The sequence below is a fragment of the Coptis chinensis genome, chromosome 4, assembly GCF_015680905.1.
Source record: "Coptis chinensis isolate HL-2020 chromosome 4, ASM1568090v1, whole genome shotgun sequence".
Classification (NCBI taxonomy): domain Eukaryota; kingdom Viridiplantae; phylum Streptophyta; class Magnoliopsida; order Ranunculales; family Ranunculaceae; genus Coptis; species Coptis chinensis.
Genome location: NC_141459.1, coordinates 34,827,088 through 34,852,951, shown reverse-complemented (window position 1 = coordinate 34,852,951; position 25,864 = coordinate 34,827,088). Strand labels below are relative to the sequence as shown.

The following is a 25,864-nucleotide window of genomic DNA, read 5'->3' as shown; positions in this document are numbered from 1 at the left end:
CAATGAGTAACCGATTGAGGAGAATTTACTAATTTCGTCGATCATCAATCATTATATTGGAATCATAATCCGGAATCCAGATAACCAGATAACCGCTTAGTACCGCACATGGAGGGCTCAATCTATTGGCTTGAACAAAGGGTAGAGTCGTAGAGACTAGCAGTGGCGGGCCAGGAATTTGAGTGAGGGCGAGCCACCCAAACAACCAAACATACGAAAAAAACATAATAATAACTAATTTTTTTTAACTAATAATTCAAACTTAATCCAACTACAAAACAAATATATTTCGAACATCAAATATCTTATAAAACGATACAATAGAAACATTTGACCAAAGAAAAGGACAAGAGTCTCTAAAATGCAATATCCAAAGAAAAGGACAAGAGCCGGTAGGAAGCAATAGATAACTAGACAACGTGGAATATTGAAGTGAACGGATAAATGCCAACGCTAAGGTATGCAACCCTCTACAGAAACTTAAGGCAGAGACTGGCAAACAGAGCATTGTTGCGAGAGTACAAGATCTCAATAGGAGCATTTTCACATTTTAAAACCCACCACTAAACAAATATATAATGAAAGCACTAGTAGAACAAGATCACGGTGCAAATTCTTTCTTAAACACTTACAGAAACAGCTACCAAACGTCCTATTAACCAAGATCACATACGGAGTTTATCAGCTTCACTAACGAGTAACGAGTTCATTTTCACAACCTTTGACCAAAAGTCATCATATCCACATAATGACCTATTTACCGTCATTATTTTCCAACACCCTAGCATGGATTGGAACATCTTCAACCTTCATAAGGAATACCAATATGGGATCTTGCATCTGCCATAAAAACTTATCCCTAAGTCCCTAACACAACCTCTATTGACTAAAAAAAGTAAAATCTACCATTTAATTAAACACACCTCAAGTCTCAGTCGGCAATCGCAATAATGACAACCATAATTAAAACTAGAACACATTGACTCCCCTTAAAAAAACTCCTAAATACAATCAGAAATGGACATAATTAACCAGAATAGACAACCGACAAATTGCCATTACAGTTGCAAACCAAAGTATTTAGTGAATTCACAACAAGAAATTAAGTAAGAGTTGCCATTAAATAATATGGTATAGAAATCAGTACAAAAAGATAAAAAAAGAAGACAAGAAATTAAATAATGTGAGTCTTACCTAGTTACTCCACAAGAAGTCAAGAAGAGTAGAAATCTTTTTGTAGAAAAATAATGAGGAAGTTAGGGAGGAGAAGTGGAGTGAATGAGGGGTTTCTTTTGTTTGGATTTCTAGAGTTTTTTTTTCTTTTTATTTTGTTTGTTTGTTTATTTTTTATTTTTTGGTTTGACTGATACCATATATATTTTTTTTCAGGGAAGTTGAGGGTGAGCCAGGGCGTACCCCCCCCCAGCTCCGCCACAGGAGACTAGGATGTTGTGGCTATCACAAAAACGGTACATTGAGAAAGTGCTAACAATATTCAATACCCTATTCAATATGGACAAGGCCAAACCAGCAGTTAGTAGTCCACTTGCAAGTAACATCAAGTTGAGTTGTGATCAAAGCCCTTTGAGCAGCAAAGAGAAGGAAGAAATAGAGAGTTCCTTATGCTCCAGCCGTAGGTAGCTTGATGTGCGCCATCATGTGTACAAGGTCGCACATCGCATATATATGCAGTCGGCGTAGTGAGCAGATTTCTTTCCAATCCAGGGAAAGAACATGGAAGGTGAGCATATAGCTGTAACAGAGAGTTTCAAACAAATGTTGTGTGGATGAATGAGTTATGTAAAGAACCTGGTGTGAAACAAGACAAGTTTGTCGTTTATTGTGATAGCCAAAGCGCCATCCACTTTCGTAAGAATCCAAGCCACTCCAACATCAAAGTGATATACCATTGGATCCAAGATGTATTTGAAGAATAACTATTGCAACTTGACAGCATACACACTGGCAAGAATGATTCCGATGTGATGACAGAGACATTACCTAAAAGCAAGCATGAAGTGATCCCTTGTTCCATTGCAGGTTTTGGTATGGTGAACCGTACCCCTGTCCCCTCCTCATGAATCGGGAGGGGAATTGTTACCCAACTGTTATAAAGTCACTTAGTAGAGGGCACATTATATGATATATTAGTCTTTCTATTATTAAAAACCCTAACAGGCTACAGTATGCCATGTGACTTCCAAATTTCCAATGTTTATGGAGATTTCTCCATTGGTGGCTTGGTGAGATAACAAGAACTTTGGTGGAGAAGTAAATACGCAGCTATTGCACTTGTTCTTGAGCTTCTTCTTCAAGTGTCCTGCCCTTGTATTTGCGATGACATTTCTTCTATACGTTACATTGTGCATTCTTCTGTCCTGCTATTATTGTTCTGTTGTGTTCTTGCTGTGTTTTATTTGATTTATGCGAAGTGTTTAAACTGGGAAGTATACCCAACAAATAATCCCAACAACTAAGCACTACCCTTCCAAAAAAAAAAGATCTAACATGTAGCTCTGAGTAAGATTGCGAACGGCCAATAGATGGAGGATCTGAGCAGCCACTAAGGCAAGGAACACATCTTCCGAAGGGCGTAAAAATTGTCCATGGAATTCCACAACCAATAGGAGGAGCAGTACAGCAATTCTGTTGTTGATTTAACAGAGAATTCTAGATTGAAAAGCTCCAATGCCCATCTTCACTCCCCAGTTGATAAATCTCCATAGCCATATTGTTAGGGTACGTTTGGCAACTCTCGGAATTCTCACATTAACTAATTTTCGTGGGTATTACCATTCTCATGGGCTGTTTGGTAAAAATAACTGCATGAATTAGAATCCCCATGAGAATAGGACTACCACGTTCGGCTGTATTTGAAGTCGCACCCAATTGCGTGAGAAACGGGAATAAGATTTTGGGGGAATTCTCGCAAAGTTAGTTGCCGAGAATAGTTGGGTTTGTTACACTCAAATCTATTTAACAACTCCACTCTCCAAGCTTCATCGCCTACCTCAAACATATTCTCTTTTCCAACAAGTTCAACAAGGTACAGTAAAGTTTTTTTTTTCCCATTGTATGTCTTCTTCTTTGTTGATACACAAAGTCTTCTTCTTTAATTTTCATTGTTTTCTCTTCATTGATATGCAAAGTCTTCTTCTTGAAAATACTAGGTGCGCAGGTTCGAAAATCGTTTTGTAGTAGCGGTGATACTCTTTGCGGTATTTTGTTTTGGTATTTTTTTTTCCTCTGTTTTCATGTTGGCATGCTTAGAATAAGTGTGGTGCTGATTATAATTGCAGTCATTATAAGAACGATCACTGTAATGGTAGTTTTCATATTTTTTTTTATTCATAATTGTTGTGATTTGGACTTGGTGGAAACTGCTCTTTTGTATTTGTGTTGGTTGTCCGGAAGCCATTATCGTTGTTTCTTGTGAGGGCACCGAGCATGCACAAGGTTATTAGCAAGAATGTGGACATTTGTGTCATAATGTACTTGGCCATCTCCCCCAACGCTTGAAACTTGGAGCCAATTTACTGAGGGGAGAAAACATTTAGAGCCACCGAGATGACTGAAGTGTCTTCCTAACTAACTGAAGCCCCTATATATAATGAAAGAAATCAAATAGGTTAGAAAAAAAAGCACAAGATTTACACTCTTGAATTAGTGCTACTGATAGTGTTGTTTAAAATCTAAAAAAGTATCTAAGCATATGGTATTGGAACCGCCATGTGATGAGAGTCCTAGCTACTCACCACCGTTTGTCTTACTATACAATGGAGTTAAGTGGCACCTCCCATAACTTTTCAACAACCTTAAAACTTAGCAATGAGTTAAAACTTTACAGTATCAACATTTTGTTTTTTGTATCCGCATTATCTTTTTCTTTGTGGTCCTTCTTTATCTGGGATTAGTATTTGGAATCGAAAGGGTAGTTTATAGCCACCCTTGTCTTCTCTACTCTGGGTTCTATATTCAATGAGTTGCGTTGCAACATAGGTACTTTTTAGTTAAACATCATTTAGACTGGATTCCAAAGATAAGAAACGTTCCTATAGATTAGCTTATTTACACTTAATTATTTCTTTCTCAAAGGATTAAGCTCATTTTTCAGAACAGTGCTTTGAAATGCGTGGGGTTGTTTTGAACTTTTGATATCTTGTCATATAGCCTATAATTGACTGAAGTTTAGGTTTAGCTTCAAATACTAAGGATCACCGGTTCTGTAAAGCTGTAATGTGAACAACTTGTTTCTCAATGATTCCTCGGTATAATGTTTAGTTCTAATATGAGATCAGCTGGTTCTGAAAGAGAAGAACTTGTTTCTCAGTCCCCTTGTTGTAACATCCAAATATTAGATCATAGGAAATATAAAGACACTTAAGACTTCTAAAGCTGGAACCTAAACAACCGGAATACTAGAAAAGTAATCTTGTAAACTTTGTCTTAGAACTATGGCTTTAAGCCTTTTTACAGACATGCAAGATAGTGAAGACACAATCAAGAATTGAACACTGCAGAAAAATAAACATAGCTTACCTCAAATGCGATAAGCAAAGGTAATCAACCAATGAATGATCATAAGATATGAACATTGTTTCTACTGTTTATTACAATGTCTACATTTCATTTAGTCAATCATGTTATAAGAAAGTAAGATATACATTTGACTAGCTTATCACAACCTTGTTACTTACTTACTAAATAATAAGTAAATAATATTGCAGCCAAATTATTAGTGATGATATGCTCTACTGTTTATATATTTTTTTTCTCATAACTTGTTACTTACTTTTGTATATATGCTCTGGAAATGTAGGAAAATGACAAATGATTACCGAGCTATTACATGGATTTGTTGTATTGTTGCATGGATTTATTATCAGATTGGATTGTCTATTGTATACATAGATCGAGAACCATCTAGGAATAGGGATTTAGAGAGACATCAAATTCTTAGGAGGCTTTACATGGAAAGTGATAACAATTGTCATGACATGCTCAGAATGAATAAGATTGCATTTCATAGGTTGTGTGCACGATTAAAGGGAAAGGGTTTGCAATCTAGTAGGTGGGTTGATGTAGAGGAGCAAGTGGCTCTATTCCTTCTCATTGTTGGCCATGACACACGTATTAGGCACAGTGCATTTGGTGTCATAAGATCTTCTGAAACAGTGCATCGGCATTTTCACAATGTCTTGCAAGCTATCCTAAAACTTGGAAAAGAAGTTGTGAAGCCTGCACGTGCAAGTTTTTCTCCACAAATGGGTCATAGTGTACACCCAAGACCTTGGGCCGTGAGATATTTCAAGGTAAATACTAGTTATGTACATCATAAAGTTTAAGGGCACTCAAATTCTTAGAGACCATTCACATTTAAATTTTTTATAGGATTGTGTTGGTGCACTAGACGGTTCTTTCATGCCAGCAATGGTACCCTTAGATGACCAACCACGTTACCGCAACCGCAAGGGTGATATTAGACATAACGTTTTGGTTGCTTGCTCTTTTGATATGAAGATAACATACGTTTTAGCTGGGTGGGAAGGATCAGTTCATGACAGTAGGATGTTGAGATCCTCTCTAACAAGAGTTAGAGACAAGTTAATTGTTCCAAATGGTATACCTCTCAACTGTATTTTTTTTTTGTAACTTATTATATATAATCGATCTCATGTTCACATATATTTTCCTAAATTCGATTCGTAGGCAAGTATTACCTTGGTGATGCGGGTTTTCCACACGCTCCTGGTTTTATGACGCCTTATCGTGGGACTAGATATCATCCGGGTGAACGCGTCTAGGGCGAGAACCGTAAACAGCCAAGGAGTTATACAACTATCGCCACTCATCTTTGCGCAATGTGATTGAGCGTGTATTTGGGTTGTTAAAAAACGCGTTTAAACACTTGAGGACAACCCGTTTTATCCCGTTGATACACGATAAAGCAAATACTTGCTTGTTGTATTTTGCATAACATAATACTAGATGATGATCCAAATGATAATGGCAATGAATGGGTAGACGAGCACGAGGAGCAACACAATGATTTAGTAAATGACCGGGGAGGAAATTGCAAGATTTTGAACCAAATAATGACCGACAAATTTTAGGAATCAACTTACAACGACAATGTGGAATGAACCCCCTCGTAGAAATAATTAGTTTGTCTTTATATGATATGATTTTATGATAAATATTTTTTATGAAATTTCATCTTTGTGGTATGTTAATAGTATTTTTATTATTATTTTGAGCAACTTTATTGGTTTCATTTTTATCCATTTATTTGTTGGGGTCGGGTAATAATTAATAGGACTAATTTTACATTGTAAATTAGATGAATATATTTTCAACTATTTTATTAAATAGGTATGGAATCCCAATATGAATCTGGACCAGAGTTTCAACAATTCGGTCATTTATTTTGGAATGACCGGATGGACCAGTGATGTTGGACACGCTTAAAGAACAACTGTCACTTGGTAACAAAGGCCAAAGGGGATGGAAAGTCAGAGCATATACAGCGGTGGTTAACAATGTGTTGCACATATGCAGAATGAAAATCACGAAAGTACCAATGCTAGAAACCGTTTGAAGACATGGAAGAAAATTGTGAGCGAGTGCAGAATTACTAGGTTTGAGTGGTTTTGGTGGGATGATCAGAAGAAAAAACCGCTTGCCGATGAGTCTGTTTGGACTGATGCTTTGAAGGTATTAGTTTTATGTATTACGTGTCATATTTTTTTTTCCTAATATCCAATAAGAAGTAAACATTTAACACTTATTATTTCATATTTGACAGGGAAGGAAACATTTGAAAAAACTAAAGGGCAAGGGAATTGAGAATTATGCAGAACTTCTTGAAGTGGTAGGGAATGATCAAGCAAATGGCTTGAGAGAGACAACTACAACCATGGCTGATGAAGACATGCATGCTAATGATGATACATAAGACAATGTGAACATGGAGGATGCCGATGATAATGTTGGGGATGAGGACACAATGCCGCCTACTCCTGATTCGTCCTCATCCAACCCAATCCTTGCTCAACCAAATGACAAACTAAAGGGTCACACCATGATTGCGGGGGTGCAACGTGAGATGGTTGGAATGCGTAAGGAAATTGGTCGCATTGCAGGTGCTATGGAGTCGACAAATGAAATGAATGATTCTCTCTGGGCTCCTGTGAGGGAAGCTTTAAAAGCCTTTGCTGATGTGGATGAAGACATTAAAATTGAAGCTATGGAGTGGTTTGCTCAAGATGTTGAGAAGCGAAGAATGTTTCTCAATATGGACGAACATCAACGTCAACGATGGCTCGTTAGGAAGTTTAATTACAACCCGATGCCATATCCAACTCAATTTTAGTTGACATTTGGTATAAACTAAGGAACTACAGTTTAGTAGAATAAAGTAGTGTGGAAAACACTTGTTTAACATTTAGGATTTATGATTTTTAGGTTCGTTAAACTTTTTATTCCTAGCTGGCGTTAGGAGATGGTTACATTGCTTAGGCTAATAAGTAGTCTTTTAATTATTAAGTCTTTAAAATAATTGATGTGCTAATGATGTTTGTTTATTAGTGTTTGTGTTTTGCTTTATAAAACATTATCTAGTTATATGAAATATTTACATATATAAATATTTGGTGTTAATACTTATTTAGACAGGTATGCCAACTTTTTTACCACGTCGTCGTGTTATGTGGACAACTGAAATGGACTCTGTTTTGGTGGACACATTGAGAGAGCTGGAAGATGACATAAATAGAAGGGGCTTTAGAATTATTTCTTTTTGCATTGCCAATAAAGTGAGTTGCATATGCGGTGTTGACGTCTCAGGTCCCAGTATTACAGGTCGGGTTCGTCAATGGAAAAAGATCAATGAGGATATACAAAAATTGATGTCAATTGTAGGGTTTGCATGGGATGATGAAACAAATCAGGTACAAGCCGAGGAAGCTATTTGGAGCTCTCTATCAACAATGCCGGTACTACCAAATTATATATACAAATATTCTATCTACATGCCATTTTAGTTAATACACATATGATTGACACATTTTGTAAATTTAATGAGAGAACGATTTGCTACTTATATCTTGGAAGATCACTTCCCTCGTATACCAACGCTTTGCTGAATTTTTTAACGATCAAAATAATGAATGAGAATGAACCCCCTATTGAAAACCAATTATCTGAGGAGATTGGAGATCAAGTGCAACCTGACGATTGAAGAAATACCCTTCTATTTTTAAATATTTTTAGTTGATTTTTGAATTTCAGTCATTTTTTTTTTTTTCAATAAGTTTTTATGTACTTCTGTCTAAAGTACGTAAAAATTCTATGACAGGGGACATTTGTTTCTTATTTTTATGCTACAACTATTTTTAAATAAATTGATGTTCTATAATTTTGACAATGCCCATTTTATATGTTAGCTTAGATAAATTATAATTGACGATGTATAATATGTTGTACTGTATAAAATTTGATCTTCAGATTTATATATTGTGTTTGGAAAGACTATTATTTTGGTTTTGTGAAATACTTGACCAAAAAAAAATTAACAAAAATGGTTTGGGAAATTGATGTGAGAATTCTTAGCAGCCAAACAACATGTGGGAAATTGATGCAAAGGAGAATTACCGAGAATTCTCACAGTTTGCCAAACAACTATAATTCTCACATAATCATGAGAATCGATTCCATTAGAATTCTAACTCTCACGAGAATTCTATTTCTCGTTTCCAAACGCACCCTTAGTTCTCAGTTTGATACCCGGTTCTATTAGAAAGGAAGTAGAACTTTTCCCTAAGATGAGATATCCCTCGTGGTTTCTAAATGATATCCAGAGAGACTATCTCGTTGTGTTAATTACAATGCATTTAAAACGCAGAGTAGTGAACGACTCAAAGCCCCTCAAAGACCGAAAATTGACTACACTGAATTGTAAAATCGACTCGTATAATGAATTGGGATTGAAATAATACTCTTCAAGCGCGCCATATTTCATTCTCCTATTTATATGGAGAGAGAGAGAGAAGAAGAAAAAAAAGGGAAAAGGGAAAAGCGAGTGTAATGTGGTGAGACTAGAGAAAGAGAGAGATGACAAGGGAGAAACCGACTGTAATGTGGCTGGATAAATATAGACTGCGGTCATTGAGAGGTCACCAGCAATGACAATGGAAGAAAACACAATCCTGCTTGCAAGATCTAAAAACCTAAATCTAGCAACACGAGAAGGAAGACAGATGCAGACAGAATTTGTGCTTTACCAGAACCATTGTGTTACATCACATCCTTTCGTTTCTAGACACGAAGGAAGTATTACAATCGAGTTCGGTATCTGTATTACCAGAACCATTGTTACATCACATCCCTTCATTACATCACTCACTTATGGGCTCTCGTGACGTCACTTGAGTCTAAAAGGGCGATTTGAAAGGCGACTTCTTATCTTCAAGAGTCCTCTTTCATTTTGAACTATGGATCTATCAGAGTTTGAGAAGACAGTGAGAGCACACAATCAAGAAACTACGGCAAGCAAAAATGTTGCTGTTGCAAATGAAAAAAGACGGCCTTTTTCATATGCAGATGCAGCAAGGCAAGTTAAAACACCCTTCCCCAGCCTGAGAAGATGGGGGAGTACCCAGCTATTCAAATCCCTCAAGCTGCTTATGAACGTGGTTTGCAGTATTGCAAGTTCTGTCTTCTCATTGGAAGGATTGATCTGATAAAAGTACCAATTGACAAGGTGAGGCAGATTGCAAAGGAGAAATGGAATCCTTCTTGAGACTGGCTCATCACACCTATAGGTAAGGTTATCTCTTCATTCGATTTTCTAACGCCAATGATTTGAATAGAATCTGGGCTAAGGGCTCCTGGATCTTTGGGGATTCTCCCTTGAGACTTAGCGCTTGGAACCCTGACTTCAACCCAGATGTACAACACCAATCTCATGCCCTCATTTGGGTTAGATTCCCAGGTCTGAGTCAAGAATATTGGGACCCTGAAGCTCTCATGTCAATTGCTCGAGGTGTGGGGTTTCTTATGCAAATCGACCAAAAGACACTTAATAGAGACTTCGGCTACTTCGCAAAAGTACTGGTAGATGTGGATCTATTTTGTAATATTCCTGATAAATCTATGTGAATACTAAAAATACAGAATTCTGGCAAACTGTAGAAGTTGGTCAACTACCTAAAATGTGCAATCATTGTAAGTGTATTGGGCACCTAGCCACTGATGCAAAAAGTTGAAAGGAGTCATGAAACAGCAAGACAAAATGAAGGTTGTGGCTGAGGTTATTGCACCCATATCTCATCAAGCAGATGTTGGTACCATGGATAAGAAAAGACGTTGGAAGAAAACTTCTAATGAGAAGGGGAAGGAAGCATGGATCCCTAATGCACCTCAAGTTAAAGATGTCTCAAATATATTTAGCTTACTTGCAGACCTCGTTGATGTTTATGCAGATGAGTCTAACATTTCGGCAACTAAATCACCCTCATCGATGGTTGAGAAGGCTGCAGAAAGCACCGAAGTTGAGGTGGTTGAAGTGATTAATGTTGTAGACAATCCGGTTGTAGAGAATGAGCAATTTGATCAAGCTTCAGCAGGAAAATCTCTGTGTCAAGACGGAACCGAAAACTTTGTAGAAGGTGCACTGGAAGATGTAGAATATGGAACTGATAAGGAGGGTAGTGGATCTGAGGATGAAGTCAGTAGTGGCTCTGACCCAGAATACGTGGATGCCCTCAATGCACCAGTTGAAACTCTAGTCCCTACCAGTGAACGGAGCAATGAGGCAACCGCTAACTTGGCTGAAAATCTTGTTACTACTGATCAAGATTTGTCAAATGATGTTGACAAGGGGGGATATGAGATGAATTAGATGAGGTCAGATGTTGAGATTCAAGGGTCTCCAACTCTCAACAGAGCTCCTAACTTAGCATCCCCTCCTGATATAGATAAAGGCACTACAGTTGAGAGCCCGAATAGTCGAGTAGACTCCTATTATTCTTCATCTAAAAGATATGCAGATCAATCTTCTTCCACTACTGGAGATGGAAACAGGCTCAAATTATTGAATGAGACAAAGTCACTGCTAAGATCGGTTAATTGGGCTGACCTCGCAGATGATGATGAAAATGTCGAACCATGGCAGAAGATAGCAATGAAAAAGTATAAGCTTGCATGGATGTTGCAGGAGTATGTTGCTGACGAGGATAACTCACAGGATGGTGATGAACCATGTCAGATTCAAAAGAAGAAAGGAAGCAAGACAAAGGGGAAAGATGTGGATCTGACTCCTCTTCCACCCAGGGCTAGAAACATTCCAGCAATATATAAATGATTTACTTTTACTGAAAATACACATGGTTTAGACATTAGAATGAAGGCTTTATCACCTTCATGGATTTTATTTTTCGATTTCAAAGTGGGAACTTAATCCTGCCCGGGTGGTGCTTAACCCCTATATTGTAACCTTATTATTATTATATATAATATATTCACATTTTGTTTGCAAACAAAATAATAGAAAATATCGTGCCTTTAGATATTTTATCTGATATTTCAAAGCTTGGGATATTGATATCAGGGTCAATATTTTGGTATATTTCGTAATTATTTCAAACATTTGCAGGTATTGAGCGGGAAAAGAAGGAGAAAGACAAAGGACACGCGTCATGATTGGATTGGGTCAAAGCTAATTGAAGACACTATATAAAGACTGGATGAGGAGAAAAAGATTCATTTGAATATTCCCACAAAAAATATTAGAAGCTGGAAAGAGAAAAAGAGAAAACAGAGTGATTGTAAAACTTCAATTATTGTTTAATAAAAAGCTTCATTCTACTTCATATCAAATCTACACTTCAGTTTAATTTCATTCAAACCATCATCTGATCTTAGTGATCTTAGAACAATCTAGAAAGGTTGTTCTTAGACATCACATTGGCGCCGTTTGTGAATCGAGAACAAGAAAATTTGAAGTTTTCTTCTTCTTCGATTTTGAATCTGTTGTTTTCTGAGTTTGAGTGAAAGAAGAGTGAGTAGTGGATTGAAAATTGAATCATAATGGCTTCAAAGAAAAGAGCAAATAGAAAGCGAGTGGATAATGATAATCAATCACAGACAAAGAATGTAAGAGCTTCAGTAAGTAAGTGATATCAAGAAGAAAACATTGAAGTAGAAGTTCCACTTCAAAGTGTTGAAGCGGTTGAAGGAAGTTGAAAAGCATGCAGAATGTGCTATTAATTAAAGAGAATCAAGAGATGAAGAATGCAAGTCCAAGCCAAGTTTTAAAAGATCCGCATGTGGGAGAGGAGGAGGTTGTAGTTCAAAATCAATTAGTCACTATATCGAGAAGGCATCCGCGAAAGACGAAAGAATGGGGAAGTATCGCCGATACCTATAATGTCGATACCACAGCCAATCACCAAAGAGATGATATAAGAAATGATGCAGAAGCAGTTGGGTAACTAGCTTCTAGAGAAAACTTCAGCATCGATAAGGAGATTGGCAGATGATGTCAGCAGATACCCTATTCATCAAAGTGTTGAGATGATGCCTATTCCACCGAAGTTCAAGATTCCTAAATATACTCAATATGATGGGGGCATCAGATCCTATGGATTATCTGTTTGGGTATCGACACCAATTTTCAATTTATCAAGGAACAACTTATCTAGATTCGTTGCTATGTAAATCCTTCTCTTCAAGTCTGAAAGGGAAGGCCTTGAATGGTTCTGCTCTCTGCAAAAGGGATCGATATTGATAAGCACCCAAAACTGTACTATAAAACCCCGTAGAGACAAAACATTTCGGTTAATTTTGTGCTTAATAACCATGAAATAATCACATTTTCGTGCTTTTGCAGGTTTGAGCAACTAACGTACAAATGATGATAAAGCCAGCATATAAGCACGGAATAGGGAGTATACATAAGCTTTCCGATCAAGCCCATGTGAAGCCCAACAAATCCGGACTAAAGCCTAAAGACTCAAACAGTACATAATCCAGTCAGAAACGGGATTATGTGCACAGAAGCATCAAATTGTAAAAGCTCATATCTCTTTAACCAGGACTCCGAATGCGACAAGTGAGCTGCACAGACGATCAGTGCGATGAACTCTACGCATAGGCGGGAAGTTGCAAAAATGTCAAAAGACCAGACTGCCACTGGACACATCACATGGAGCCACCATACAGGCCCGCAAGATTTGATGAGTCATCATGCAAGACAAAATAATTAGTGCAAATAATTGGTGCAAAAGTGACACCTTGCATGTAATTAATGAGATTAGGTGCTAATAATCAAAAGAAAGCAAGGTGTCAAGTTTTTGGATTGTATGGGTAAGAAGGAAGTAAATATGGTTTTGTGTTTCATGTGGGAGGAAATGAGATTTCTCTAAAATGGAGAAAAAACCAAACAAGGGGGGATGCACTACATTTACTACCTTGACTCTTGTTCCATTTGAATTCCTAGTCTTTATGTTTTTAGTTTTAGTTTTTGGTTTTAAGAAAAAAAGCTTGTAACATGTTAATGGTGGAAAACATTTGCTAGTTTCTAATAAAACTTCTTTCTTTCTTAGGTAATTAGGTTATTTTACATTCCTTTCTTTCTTTCTATCTCTTGTTACTTATCTATCTTGTAACTTGAAATCAATCCAAGGATTATGAGCTGAAATCCTCCAAGGTGGAGGATTAATGAAGCTCATGAGAGGATTCGTTAAAATTTCTTAGAAGTAGGATTCACCGCCTAGACTTAAGGGCACATATAGCACACTACCCCAAAATGGTAGTGTCCGGCCAAACTTGAGACCTGGAAATTTAGAAGGACTCACGTGCGCCTCCTTTTTTATGCCTGGGCTAGCCGCGCGCGCGAGTTATCTCTAATCTCTTCTTTTCATAGTTAACAGGATTATGTTGTATGAGTCCAGGAGTTGAGATGGGATTTCAGAGATGAAACCCCAGTTCAACTTCTTATGCTAGGGAAATGGACTTAGAGATGAGTCCATTTCGCTAGGGATCGACGCTCAAGCCGGTTCGGATTTGATTATGAACCCTAAACAGCTTAGAGAAGGTAGTAATCCAATTTTAAGAGAAATTAGTAAGACCTCGTATGAGTAGAATGATCTTCCACATTTTCTTTCCCTTTTGAATATCTTAGGAAAAATACTAGGTTTTTACCGTTTCTTTTGTATTTTGCATGTTTAGCGTCATTTAAAATTCAACAACGCAACTTAGCTAGCAAACACTACGAAACTTACTCACTAGTTTCCATACTTAGAGTATAAGAAAGTTGTATGCTGTCCTAGAATTTAGATTGGTTTGAATCCCTACTCGAGCTAAATGCACAAACACGTGAGTAAAGATATATATATTTTTTTAAAATAGTAAGCTGGGGTTAGGCTGACCCCCACCTGCATATATTATCCAAAACGTACATATCTGGTACCTAATGCATCCTCCTCTACGAGATTACTAAGTTCGCTACCTATTGGAGGTCCATAATGCATTAGCTCATTACAATGAGAAGGGGCTAGTCCTGCAAGGTAATCTGCAGCCTATTGGCCTCCCTAAAACATGTGAAAACTTACAACGCATGAATTTCAAAGAAGTGTCTAAGATGTGTGCCCGGCACATTCGGCAATACCACGGCCGGTTTAGCTATCTTTGTTGCAATCTGAATTGCTTTGCGAGAGAATCGATTCCACTTCCACTTTTAGGAATCCCATTTCGACAAATGCAGACCAACCTCTATAGCTTTCATCTCTTGGTATACAATGGATTCCACGCCTCCACTTCACGTGAACGCCGCCAACAAGACTCCCTTCGTCTCGATTACACCCGTGGCCCATACCCTTTTCCTCGACAAGGACCCATCAGCATTTAGCTTCACACTACCCTGCTTACGGGCCTGCCAATATACACTTTGTTGTTTGGCTCGTTCAAACTCTACACGAAGCCCTATAGCCCGGCATAATCTTCTCGCAGCTATTGAATCTTCCATAGATCACGATCTTGAGTTGTACATATGCCTTCATACTTCTAAGAGTTCTCTTTAACACCACTTGCTGCGCAGGTTGTGCGTTATTCTTGAACCGTCGGGCATTTCTTTCTTTCCATATCGCGTCTACAAAGGCAAAGACAAATGTAAACTTTGGCAATTTCGGTTACTTGGCTTGCTCCTCGGCAGATTCTCGTTATGAACGACCATTCTCTATTTGAATTATGCGGTGATTTGAATTAATTCCCAAAGACCGACATTATTCCCATAAAGATTACCGAGAATAGTCACACTCAAAAAATAGAGATGGTTGGAGAACTCTCTACTTTGATTACAAAGCGGCCAGGATCTATGGTTAAGTATTCTTTTGTACACTAGCCGATCTTGAGTTGACAAGCTGTTGGAGAACAATTGCCAGCAAGTAAAGGAATGTCTTGGAATGACTAACCTTCCCCATACTAACCTCTGCCATCGGACTTTCCCTCCATGTCTTCTCAAGGCCTCATATGCACTGCTTGACGTGAAATTTCCACTCTGATGTGGTTTCCAAAGGACTCTGTCTTTCTCTAAATGGCTCTCAATTGTCGTGGGACCTGATCCTCCTCCCTTAGTCGATTACATCAATATTGTCAACAATTCCATTCCATTCTCCATCCGAGATTAGCTCACTTACCTTTGCGTTGAGAGGGAGCTAGATACTCATGACAAACTTGATTGTTAAGCGGAAGAGGGTCTTTGTTACACCATAAATCATGCCATAAAAGCGTGTCTTCTCCATTAGCTATCGCATAAAGGATATGATCTTTCGCATGTTTTCGGCACTTGAGGATGTTTCTCACTGACCAGGAGCAATCTTTTGGTACTTTCATGGTCCACAGATAGCTGTTCTTAAGCTGATTCTTCCATATCCAATCAACTCACAGAGTTTTTTCTTTGCTCGCTATCTTGAACAGCAGTCCACATTGCGCACCAGTGTTCCATGTCTCTATATTCATAATGCCCAGCCCTCCCTCTTCTTTTGCTTTGCTGATAGTTCCAATACTTGCTTGGTGCACACACCTTTTGATATCTGTCCCACTCCATAGGAACGTAGCACATATCCTTTCCACTTGTTCTAGAACAGTTATTGGTAGGATGAAAGTTCTAGCCCAATAAATATGAAGAGAGCTAAGAATCGATACAATCAGCTGGAGTCTGCCTGCATGCGAGAGCAACTGTGCTTTCCAATCCTTGATTTTCCCAGTTACTTTTTCAACTAGAGGTTGGCAATCTTTGATACCTAAACGGGCTGAAAATAGCGGGAGACCAAGGTATTTTACTGGAGGTTTGACGAGTTCAATGCCCAGGATATGAGCCAAGTCAAGAGAATCTTGATGCCCTATAGCCCCAGTCATTATGGTAGTCTTCTGGGAATTGATTTGGAGCCCTGTAGCATCACTAAAGGCAAGCAAACAATCTTTGAGGGCTGCAATAGATGAAACTTCCCCTTTACAGAATATCAGAACATCATCCGCAAAGGTCAGATGGGTGAGAAGACTCCTCTTGCATTTCGAATGAAATTGGATCAGCTTATTATCAATACTCTCTCTAATCACATAGCCCAAAATCTCCATGATTAATACAAAGAGATATGGGGACATGGGGTCGCCTTGTCTTAGACCCCTGCCTCCCGCAAAAACCCCCTCCGGTGAGCCATTTATAAGAATAGAATAGTAAGGTGAGCTTATACACATCTGTATCCATTTCTTCATCTTTGGTGGAACGAGGAATTTATCCAACATGGCTAGGATTGTTGCCCAGCTTACCATATCATACGCCTTTCTAATATCCACCTTGACTGAGCATCTTGGGGTACCATGTCTTCTCTCGTAGCCTCTCAGCACTTCATGAGCTAGAAGGATGTTATCTTGTATCGATCTCTCGGGGATAAAGGCCGATTGATTCTCATGTACTAACTCTGAAATAACCAGTTGCAGTCGAGATGTAATTACTTTGGAAACACACTTGTACAAAGTATTGCAAAGTGCAATAGGCCTATAGTCTTCCACCTTAGATGGATTACTCTTCTTTGGGATTAGGCATAGAAATGTAGCATTTGTTCCCCTCGGCATCTTACATGTTCTGAAGACATTCCTGATAGCATTCAAGACATCCTGCCCCACTATATCCCAGCAGTATTTGAAAAAGAAAGGATTGTATCCGTCTGGTCCTGGCACTTTGTTATTCTCCATTGCAAACAACGCTTCCTTGATTTCTGTATCAGTGATATCGGCGTCCAATACCTCTCTCATGGCTGAATCAATCACATTTCTAACTTTCAGCCCCATGAAGAACTCTTCCTCGCTGATTGATGGAGCTGCAGTTCCCACTGTTTGGGTAAAATACTTTACAATGCACTGCTACCTCCTGCCCGCCCATATATACTATTACCCCATTATCATTGGAGATGGCCCATATTCCTTTCTTAGCCTCTTTTTCCTTCAAAGAATTGAAGAAATAACTAGTGCATCTATCCCCATCTGTACTCCATTTCTCCTCGATTTACAGCATATCTATCTCTTCATTTCGTGCTAGCTCGATATACTTCTTCAAGGCTGCCCTTTCTCTTTCCCTTCATTTACATCACTTGAGTTATTCGGAAGTTTACTTGTCGTCATGTAGCTCCCGCCTTTGCTGAGTTTACTCTCTCATGAAGATTAGAAAAATTCTTCCTTGCCCATGGCCTTATTCTTGTCTTTAGCAACTTCGGTTTACGTACCAATATATACATCGGGTTATTGTAGATATTGGTGCTCCATACTTCCTCTATCATGGCCTTGAACTCCTCGGGGTAAACCCAAAAGTTTCAAAATCTGAATGGAGTTGGAGTTACGGAATGATCAACCCACGTAAAGTAGCATTGGCGAGTGGTCCGAAACTCCTAGAGGAAGGAACTTCGGCTCTGAGAATGAGGATAACGAGTCACCACCAATTGTTTACTAAGCATATGTCAATCCTTGACATGATATCGGGCTGAACCTACGACTTGTTCCACCAAGTGTAGAAAAATCCAATTGAATTGATGTCGATAGTCACGTATTTCTCAAGACAAGCATTGAATTCAATGGCTTCATTCGGATGCATTGGGTCTCCCCACTCTTTCATTAGCCTTTGATGTTATTAAAGTCCCCGCGACACACCACGCTCTTTGATTGATTTATGAATACCCATCAAGTCCTTCCACAAATCGAGTCTCACTTTAGAATTATTACTAGCATAAATAATCGTGAATAAGAATTCTTCCGCTCTTGGAAGGTATTTGACTCTGCAGTGTATGAATTGCTCAGAGTCAGCTAACTTCTGTACATGAACAACTCCAGGATTCCAACAAACCCATATACGCCCTGACTGACTCTTTTCATAATTGTTTACATGCTCCCATGAAGGACAACAAACCCTCCTAATGGTATCATACTTTGGTCTTTTGACTTTTGTTTCTAGTAAACCAAAAACACACAGCTTTTTATCTATTCTCGCCTTATTTATTTCTGCAGCTTTCAACAAATCATTTGCTCCCCTCACATTCCATACACTAATAGGTTCAATCATTGATCCTATCGTTTTTTGTTTTTCGACCCCTTAGGCCTGCCCCTACTCTTGCTTCCTTGTTTTTTCTTTTCTTTAGACCCTTGATTAATTTTCCCTTTGCTTCTGGTCACCACACCTCCTGGTGTTGTTGGGGGGAAAGGCTCACCAGTCAAAGGAATTAAGTTCTTATCCTTAAAGTATTCAGTTTCCTCTTCAGACGTGTCCTCATCAGACATCTCCCCATTTCTTAGCGCCGCAAAGCTGTTGTGATATTCCTGCTGCTCAGCATCGTATTCCAACAACTGGTTCAGGCTACTATCTATCCCCACATCTTGTACTACCTCCACATAAGGCACTATGGCAGTACCCATATCACTCTGTTCCCTTTCCTTACCTCTGTCCCTCTGGTCGCTGACTATGTCACTCACCTGACCCTGATCAGTTCCAAAAGGAGCTGTTATTTCTGGCGTATGCATCTCCTGATAACAAGACTCAATTCATATTCCTCCACTAAACCCTCATTCAAGTTCTTTGTTTGCCATTCCTATCTCTATTACCCCTTGATTCACCATATCCATCTCTACTTCGTGTTGAGTTCCCAGTACTCGGTCATCACCTTGTTCCTGAGCAACTTCAGTATTCCCACCCTCATCACAGCTTCCTGGTATAAGACATTCAGTACTTTCAGTAGGCGTACCTCCAATAACCACCTCTCCATCCACTGTTCTCAAGCAGCTACTTTCAGGTTGACTCGGAGTATTGTCAACCACAACTTCTTTCTCTCTAGTCCCTCGAGCCTCAGTGTTGCTCGTTTTCCTCGTACAGGTTGCAGTAAAGTGCCCGAAAGATTTACAATTCCCACACATCTTAGGTATCCACCCATATTCTACAGATATCCTTCTTATGTCATCCTTACCCATTTCTATGTCAAAGAAAGTTGGGAGCTCTGCAGTGCTATCTACTTTGACACTAACTCTTGCAAATTTCAATCTTTTCCTGTGCGCAGTAGCGTCATCCATACTATCAGGAACCCCAAGCCGACTTGCCAGGTAGCTCAACCCCTCTTCCGTCCATAGCTCCTTTGGGACATTATGCAAATTTACCCATATAGGAATCAATTGCACCGAATTTCTCCTTCTTTCAATGTCTTGGGACCATTTTGATATTACAAAGCATCTACAATGAAACCAATTTGTTTGTGAGCGGAATTGAGTAAATAATTTTGATCGAAACCCTAACTGACTTTCAAGTTTGAAAAGTGTCTACTGCTCAACAGGATACCCCATGCCTCAAATTTTAATTCGCTTATTATTATTTTATCATCTACACCGAACGGAATCGAGATTTCATATCTTTAGACCGAAGAAGTGTAGAGATCAAATGGCGCCACTACCATTCTAAAGAACCAAGGACCCGTGCTTTCAAACTGGAATTGCTCAAAGGGGAAACCCCCCACTCTCATCCTTTCATTCATTTTATTTTCCTGTTTTTCTTGTTTTGAACTTTTCCCGCGTTTTGGACCTGACCCCATATCGGATTTTTCGTGGCACTTGCAGGAACCAAAAGTTAGGACCTGGAAAATCATCCATACATTGCTGTAAGACTACTGTAAAAATTTGAGCCTTTTGTATGGATTATCTGGCGGCGTGCACGCGTTCGACCAGCGTCCCGCCATTATACCCTCGTACTGCGGTGGTTTGTAACCTTAACTCCTTTCGATTTTCATCAAAGCACCCTCTTGATCTATTTCATTCCAGTAAAGGGTCTAAGTTTTTGATCTTGCCACAGCTACTTCAAATTGACCTTTGGTGTTCGGGACGTCCACGGGTTGAAATGACAGTATCATTTCTTTGGCGGCTTTGCGGGACGCTGCAGGTTCCAAATTTTATAATATTTTTGTATGATTCACATGTACATAGTTATTATGTCGTAATGAATGGACTATCTTTTGCGTATTAGATTAATAATATGTATGAATCATGTCAATACCCCTGTGAATATATATATATATATGCAGATAAGTGATTATGAATTGCATATTAATATATATATATATATACTTGTGGTACTGTTTTGCATGGATATATTTATCTATACATATAAGTAGTCATTGTTGCATGTTTAGTATTTATCAATGTATAATTAAACTGTCTTGTTTATTAAGTCGATTTTGTCATGAAAAAGGAGAACATTCCAACGAGGGTTAAAATCTGAGTTGGGTAAGTTGTTTCTAAACCCTACGGGGTGAAGCTGCTTTCTATATGACAATCGCAATCTCAATGAGTATTGATGAAATCGAGTTATTATGCAAAACAAGAATCGGATATTAGTCTATATATAATACGTTGCATGTTTAGTTTTTACATATTTATTACGTCTTTTAGTATATCTGCGCGTACGTATAATTTCTTCGCATGCTACTGTATCTAGATATGTATGAGTAATTACAACTTGCCTGTTAGTGTCGATATACGTATACGTAATATATATCTACATATTTGCCTACATATACGTATTACTGATGTGTATTTGCCTGTACGTATAGAAGTATTTATTGATGACACAACCTTGCCTATTCATATTGCTATACGCATGAGTAGGGCATCTTTAGATGCTATTGTATCTAGTAATGGATACGTATGTTATATTTGCATAATTAGACTTCAAGTCTAAAAGTATGAGTCGTATTTCCATGCTTACATGATTTTACTTTCTCCCTTGCATAAATTTTAATTAAAATAATAATAATAATAATTAATTAATTAGGACCGTGCATCAATTTTAATTCCATAAACCTTAATCATATTCTGACGGTGTCTAGGAAACTTGAAAGATTGAGATTACTTAATTAGAACCGTGCTTGAACGGAAATCCTCCCTCATATATCTTTCTTGTAACCTGGTTGTTGGTTTATGTACACGTATTCCTAGCTATACTGCTACGTTAGCAGCAGCTTAGGCCTACGTTGTTGAACTCTAATGCTTAAAGATAATCATAAAATCCAAATAATATTACGTTCCTTCTGTCAATTAGATCTAATTTTATGCTTGCATGAGATTAAGGTATGGTTCAACTAAAGAATTTGAACATACTTATCGTAGGAGAAAATACGATAAGTATTTGCGTAAATTCTCACCTCCATAATGTTCTTCATTTATTAATCCAAATCAACAAGATTCCTTGTCATCATTCCCTTCATTCGTTATGGCTGACGAAAATCCACCAGCTGAGAAGCCCCTTTCGGACTTTTTTTACAGCATTACAAGAAGGACCTTCTTCCTGCATCAAACTCGAGGATATTGTCGGTGGTTTTCGAATTCCGCCAAACGTTTTTAGTTTGTTACCTGTGTATCATAGTTTGGATCATGAAAAACCATACAATCACCTTCGTAGGCTTCAGCAAGTGGCCACAACATTTCACCATCCAGCCGTCTCTAAGGAACAACTCTTGCTTCGGCTGTTTTCATTCACTTTAGCGGATAAAGCGTCAGTTTGGCTAGCAGGACAACAGCCACAATCCATAGACACATGGAATAAACTTGTTCAAGCTTTCATGCTACAATTTTATACTCAGAAGAAAACTACTGAAATGTTTAAGAAAATTCATTTCTTTCGTCAAAATCCTCATGAATCTTTTACGGAAGCATGGAGTCAATTTACCGATCTTCTTTTAGAATGTCCTCATCACCAGCTAGACAAAGTTGTCCTTGTTCGTTCATTCTTTAATGGACTTTCTGATCATCAAGAAGAAACTCTTGATATAATGAACGGCAGTTGCTTCATGGACAAAAGAGCTACTGAAGCATATACTTTTCTTGGAAAACAAGCGAAAAAAGGTACACATTGGGGTAACACTAATTATTCTAGGTCATCTAAGGATACTGTTACAAAAGCTACGTCTATTTTTGAGGTAAAACCCAATCCTGAATTGAAAAAACAGATAGAATCCCTCACTAAAAAAGTAGATGCTCTTGCAATTCAAGTAAACGATCAACTTCCATAACATGCTATGAACGTTAACACTTCCCCATGTGTTCTATGTCTTAGTCCAGACCATCCTGATGCTTATTTTCCCTTGTTACATACTCCCCTTACCCCACACACAGGAGGAGGCATGTGCATTCAACATTCCTAATGCACCTTGGAGACAACATTCTAATTTCGCTTGGCGCCCGAATAATCAACAGATGGCTCCTCCAGGCTTCGCCAATCCACTTGTTCGACCAATCAACAAATTTATTCCATACCGCCAAAGAAATAATTAGCAATACCAACAAAGTCAAAATCAGTTTCAAAGTAATTCAAATGCTAACTATCAAAACAACCGCAGCCTTGTTCCAGCCAATCCAAATCCTGGTTATAATCAACAACTTCTCAACAATAATCGTGAACTAGTCCCTGTTGTACAACCTATGTCTCTCGCTACTGATAGGACAAGCGAGACCTTCTTAGCTTACATGAACCATCAATCACAAATCCTAACGTCTATCCAACAATCACTTCAACAATTAGCACAAGAAAAGAGTCAGAAAGGCGTGTTTCCTAGCCAAGCAGTTCCGAACCCTAAGCCAGCAAACACTGCCTTTAAACTCACCAATACACATGGTACAAATGCTCCAACCCAAGGTGAGGTGAATGCAATCACTACTTTTCGATCTGGCAAAACCGTTAATAATCAAATCCGTATGCCAGATGATCAAACAAAAGATACCAGAGGTTCCAATAAATCTGTTTCAGAGAATGAACCTATGATGACAACACCAAGTTCAACAACATCACCATCTCAAAAATTGGGAAACGAGAAAGTGGATCCTTATGCCAAATTCCGCCCTAAGGCACCATTTCCTGCCCGTTTGGCAAAGAATAAACTGAATGAAAATTTTGATGAAATTCGAGAAACTTTTAAGAATTTGACAATCAACTTACCTTTTCTCGATGTCCTAAAACAATCGCCAAAATATGCAAAATTTCTGAAAGATATGTGCACGACAAAAACGAGAACAAATGTTCCTCAACAAGCATTCCTTACCGAACATTTTCCATCAATCACTGAATACAATGGTGTAGTCAAATACAAGGACGCTTGTAGACCAACAGTTCCATGCACATTAGGTGACAAATATACGACCACTGCATTACTAGACCTAGGAGCGAGTGTGAACTTACTTCCTTATTACTTATTCAAACAACTAGGTCTTCATGAGCTTAAACATACCACGATGACTCTACAATTAGCTGATCGTTCCATTAAGTATCCAAAAGGTATTGTGAAAATTGTACTTGTAAAAGTCCAAGACTTTTTCTATCCAGTCGATTTTGTCATTTTGGATACAGAAGTTGCCTGTGACTCCATTCCTATCATATTAGGGCGTCTGTTCCTAGCAACTGCTAATGCCCTCATAAACTGTAGGGATGGTTCTATGACCATGTCCTTCGGAAATCTTTCGGTCGAGGTTAATGTGTTCAAGTTGATGAAACAAATTCCAGAGAATGACATTGATGGGGAGGTTAGCCTGGTTGACACCCTTGTGTAGGAATATTTCACAAACTCTTTTCTTGAGGATGAAGTACACCAATTCCTTTCATGTGGTGATTCAGAATTTGATGTGGATGCTTATTCACAGGATGTAAATGAGTTCTTAGAGTCAATACCACTATTTGACCCTACTACCGTCCTATCAAGCGACTTCGACGAGCATCAATCTATTTTCTCTATGGAAGAAGACTTTCCTCAAGAATCTTTAATACCCACTCCTCTCACCCCTGACTTAAAGTCTATTCCTTCGGACTTAAAATACATACATCTAGATCCAGATGGTAGTCACCCAATTATTATATCATCACAAGTGACTGCCGATCAGGAATCACGTTTAATTAAGGTCATCCAAGAACACCGTTCTGCTATTGGATGGTATCTCGATGACATTAAAGGCATTGACCTTAAAGTGTGCACCCATCGCATACATCTTGAAGAAAATGCCAAGACGTCACGTGAGACGCAACTTCGTCTTAATCCCACCATGAATGATGTGGTACGGGAAGAAATTTTAAGGTTACTTGATGCAGGTATTATTTACCCCATCTCAGATAGTGTTTGGGTGAGTCCCGTACACGTTGTTCCCAAGAAGTCTGACATTACATTTGTGCGAAATGATAAAGATGAATGCATCTCTGCTCATATTCTAGTGAGGTGGCGAATATGCATTGATTATCGTAAACTCAATGCGGTCACTCGTAAAGATCATTTCCCACTTCCCTTCATTGACCAAATGCTTGAACGGTTAGCAGGTCATGCATATTACTGTTTTCTTGATGGTTATTCAGGATATTTTCAAATAATCATAGATCTTGCTGATCAAGAAAAAACAACGTTCACCTGTCCTTTTGGTACATTTGCATATAAATGAATACCTTTTGGCCTTTGCAATGCACCTGGTACATTCCAACATTATATGCTTCATATTTTCAGTGATGTGGTTGAACGCTTTATGGAAGTGTTCATGGACGATTTCTCAATATATGGTAATTCTTTCGATAGCTGTCTATCAAATCTTGAAAAGGTTTTAGTACGTTGTGAAGAAAAAAATCTCGTTCTTAATTGGGAAAAATGCCATTTTATGGTTCCAAAAGGAATAGTTCTAGGTCATATTGTTTCAAAGGATGGAATCGAAGTCTATAAAGCTAAGATTGAAAAAATTGCTTCACTTCCTATACCAAAATTAGTTCACAACGTACGTGCGTTTTTAGGACATGCAGGGTTCTACAGGAAATTTATTCAAGATTTCTCAAAGGTTGCTCGACCTTTAACAAATCTCCTGCTTAAAGATGTTGTCTTTTACTTCACTTTCAATTGCAAACAAGCTTTTGAGACCCTAAAATCTACCCTGACTACGGCTCCTATAATTCAACCACCTGATTGGTCTAAACCTTTTGAATTAATATGTGACGCGAGTGATTACGCTATTGGAGCTGTCCTAGGGCAACGCCGAGAGAATAAACCAATTGTCATTTACTACGCTAGTAAAACTCTTAATGAAGCTCAACGTAATTATACCACCATTGAGAAAGAATTTCTCGCAGTTTTATATGCCCTGGATAAATTTTGTCCTTACCTAGTTGGTTCTTCCACAATAGTCTACACTGACCATATGGCGCTTCGTTACCTATTAGCAAAAAAAGATGCAAAATAAAGGTTGATCCACTGGATCCTCCTCTTGCAAGAGTTCACTCTAGAAATTAGAGATAAAAAAGGTTGCGAGAATGTGGTTACAGACC

At 38.4% G+C, this 25,864-nt stretch overlaps 1 protein-coding gene across 1 annotated transcript; it reads left to right on the top strand.

The window, feature by feature from the left end:
* Positions 1-4,508: 4,508 nt before the first annotated feature.
* On the top strand, positions 4,509-5,847 carry LOC147503316 (uncharacterized). Its single transcript, XM_086603952.1, has 3 exons — positions 4,509-5,312; positions 5,392-5,620; positions 5,710-5,847. Exons 1-3 carry the CDS (start codon positions 4,803-4,805, stop codon positions 5,802-5,804), a joined length of 834 nt encoding a protein of 277 aa, XP_086460078.1. The 5' UTR covers positions 4,509-4,802; the 3' UTR covers positions 5,805-5,847.
* The last annotated feature ends 20,017 nt before the right edge of the window (positions 5,848-25,864 follow it).